Raw genomic sequence first — 3649 nt, forward strand, 5'->3', positions numbered from 1 at the left:
TGTAAAGATGGTCCCAAAAACAACTGTTATCCTACAAGATCACACTGAACTTGTTTGAAATTTTAATATGTAACAAATCCAGTTGGACATTTTTATTCATTTCACTTCATGATGACACAAAATGCAATTTAGCAAGAACATGGTGTCATGCACGCATACATAATGAACAACCTCATGTTCTACTGAAAGAGCCTTTTTATTTATATCTTTTCAAGGATTCACATTTGGATTGGTTACTTTTAAAATAAACAAATTATAATCTTCACAAAAATATTCTATCCTTTACATTTTCCAGGTTTTTGTATAAGTGCTACACAAATTAAAATACACAGATAACACCGATACTTCACAACAAGGTGTTTGCATTTCCATGAGTCAGTTCTCTGAGCATGCAAAAATAAGCTCAGCACTCTAATTTGGCACGAGAGAGAGCTTTGACAGAAAAACTGGTCCCTTTGAGGAGCTGTATCACAAATAATGAAGGTTAATACTGTATAAGGAAATGCTCTGGTCACTGGGCTGTGTACCTGTATACAGGTGTTCACTCTCCTGCTGCTCCACATACATCTCTGAGATGAAACATTTAAGCCATTTGCATGCATTTGTTACATCCACAAAAAAAATTAAAAACTTGTTTGAAGCTTTCCTAACAATATGGAATAGAAATCCAGAGCCAAACAAAGGCTTTCTGAAGAAAAATGCTATTGTGCACTTTTATTATAGCCCTCGTTAGTTTGATCCTGATATCTCAGTCTAAGGCAACTTTCCTTTCAAAGGAAATCAGGGTTTGAATGTCTCTTTTGACCAGTCAAGTTCATAACTGACAAGAAGACATCACAGTGATGGGGAACAAATACTTTTTTTATGCAATCTGAATATCTAAACTCGGTCAGACTTCTTGGCTTGTCCATATTGTGTATACTAGGTCCAGTGGAGGTTAACTTTTGCTCAATATGAAGTTGAAGTTTGTCACACATTAAAAATGAGAATTCAATACTGTGAAATTCACACGTTCACATTTGTAAAACATGAACTGAAGTTCAATAAATTCATTCATTTATGACTAATTTCCATGGTTTACAGTAACGTAAGTCCCTGTTTCACCTGAATCTTGACCTAAACTGCATTACATAAATTACTGAAAATATCAAGATGAATGTGACCTTAAAACTGTGATTTGAGTTGAATGTGGTGAGAAACATAATATTCACAGTGTTAGTGTGATGGCAGAAGTCTGTCAGACTATAGAAACATTACACACATTTGCATGTAAATATATTGTAACTACATATGCACCATTGTATTGGCTGTAGACAAGCAGTGTGTGATCACTCCCTTGTGAAAAACTGTAAATGCCAAGAATTTAACCTCAGGTGAGAGAATATTGCTTTGGGACCCCGGTGACCTATAATATTTTATGCCCCCAAAACAAGTTCAGCACTAAGAATGGCACACAAAATGCCAAATGTCACCACAAACGTACCTGTACAGTTCAACTCTGGTTTTCACTAACAACCTTTCACATCTAATCTTTAAGTTTTTAAGAACAATTCAACAATCACATTCTTCGGGCGAGCCCTCTCGAATCACTGCTGACAGCTGAGGTTTCCACAAACCAGCGTAACAGTGAAAGATAAATGTTAATGGTTTTCAGACTCTTAGTTTGATTTCTACATGAAAACTCTCCATAATGCCCCACGTTAAGAACAAAGACCTGTAGGAAAACAGCACAAGAGAGGTAGGAATTTGAATTCCAAAACCTATGATCCACAAATACTTGGATGTTTCATTAACTTTGCATGCTTATTACCAGTTGGCTGCACAGCAAGAAAATCTAAAGCATACGGCTGACAACTTGTCACGACCAGAAATATGGCACTACGTAAACTAGAGGACACAACCACACTCAGCAAGCCCTCAACCCAGAAGGCTATTTACACTGCTAGAACTCCGGCCTTGGAAGAGTTTCTGTGCTGCTAGGTGACCACTTCTTCACGTGGCAGGTTAAGCCTCACTTCCCCTCCTGCTGCTGTGGAGGCTGAGTAGACTGCGGTGGCGCAAACAGAAGAAGGGCCGTTGGTCTCCAGGGTGAAGAGCTTACAGGGCCCTGGTAGGGCCGCATCAGGAACCTCCTTTTCTGGGCTGGACACTTGGGACGATCCAGGAGAGGATGTGGGGCTGAGCTGCACAGCTGTGGTATCCTGCAGTGTGTGCTCGCTGGTCTCTATTTCAAATGCTGCTCCACCGGCCAGCCCGCCGTGTCCCATCATCCCCGTGCCCCTGCCGCCCACCTTAGACCTCCGTGAGCTGTGGGGAGGTGGGAGCCGGCTGCACACGCAACAGGCCCCGAAAAAGGAAAAGGCAACCAGCAGTAGAATAGGTCCGATGATGATCGGGGGATTGGCAGAAGGCACCAGTGTGCTGAAGGCGAACGCTCCCACCAGGGTGATGTTGAGTCCAGCCAGCATGATGCATAGGCCACAGGCACAGCAGAGTGCCGGAGAGGGCAGGCCATGAGGGCGAGACTTTCTTCTCGTCTTCTTCTGAGGGTCCTTTTTAGGAACAGGGGTGCTGGTGTTTCTGTCAGTGATGACCATGTCTTCACCTCTGGGCTCTCTCTCTCTCTTACACTGTGATATCAAATCTCCCCGTGTCTCAGTCCAAACTCTTCTCCATGGCAACGTTTAAATAAATTCACAACCAGGAGACGTCTTTGTCTGTAAACGACAATACATGGCAGCATGTAAGAGTTTTTATTTTAGATTCACACAAAGAAAAAAAACTCTTGCCTACTGATAAGTGCACTTATTACACTGCTCTTGTTCTGCACTAGTATCAGTGGACAGCTTGTGAATAATCATGGTGGGCATAGTGAAGTGTCCTTCCTGAGAGAGTCTGTGTAATCCATCAATGAGCTCTAAACATTCATCATTCTGCCCTGCTACTCCTATAAATTACAAATATCAGTAGAGGTTGTGGACTGACATATATATGATAAATATCTGATAGCCTACAAGTAAAATATACTGGGCACTACTACTGTAGTCACTAGAGGATAGTCACAGATCTGTGGAAGGACTACTGAGAATAGGTCCAATATTGAAATCTTGGATCTCAAAATGAACTAAACTAAACTTTTAAGAATATATTCTTGCTGGGTTTGGTCAAAACTGAAGTTGTCTATGTAAAACAACACATAATGTAGGTATGGTAGAGAAACATAAAGTAAACATTGAAGTAAACATTGAAATAAACAACAATAGTGCAACAGTTGAGGGGTATTTGTTGCACAATTAATGGGCAATGTGACTATTCATACTGTTGAATAATTACACGATAACCAAGCCTCAGTATAAAATGAGATGCATGCACCCTGTGACTCTTGTATCACCATTTTTTTGGTGAAGTCCTAAGCTCCTTAATAATGTAACATGATTAATCAGAATCGCTATTTATTGTATCTTGTTGTGTGAAACAAAATGTGTGCAATCGCACTGCAGCTGCCTCATTCGTGCCAGCTAGGCCACTGGGGGAACGCATTTCAGTATTTAGTTGCAAATCAAATCAGCCTTTTCATTCCAGCATGCAGCCTCCATTCAAAAGGATACAGTGCAAATGAAGACAGGGGATGTGGGGAAGGGATCATTTA

At 40.9% G+C, this 3649-nt stretch overlaps 1 protein-coding gene across 1 annotated transcript; it reads right to left on the reverse strand.

Moving 5' to 3' along the window:
* Window positions 1–209: 209 nt before the first annotated feature.
* On the reverse strand, window positions 210–2699 carry LOC118334944 (transmembrane protein 275). Its single transcript, XM_035671049.1, has one exon. It carries the CDS (start codon window positions 2595–2597, stop codon window positions 1977–1979), a length of 621 nt encoding a protein of 206 aa, XP_035526942.1. The 5' UTR covers window positions 2598–2699; the 3' UTR covers window positions 210–1976.
* Window positions 2700–3649: the final 950 nt, after the last annotated feature.

The sequence above is a fragment of the Morone saxatilis genome, unplaced genomic scaffold, assembly GCF_004916995.1.
Source record: "Morone saxatilis isolate NCDOM2014 unplaced genomic scaffold, NCSU_SB_2.0 Contig23, whole genome shotgun sequence".
Taxonomy (NCBI): Eukaryota; Metazoa; Chordata; class Actinopteri; family Moronidae; genus Morone; species Morone saxatilis.

What these genes read in the sequence shown, in the direction of transcription:
- LOC118334944 (XM_035671049.1), bottom strand. Translation starts at nt 2,597, where the DNA reads ATGGTCATCACTGACAGAAACACCAGCACCCCTGTTCCTAAAAAGGAC.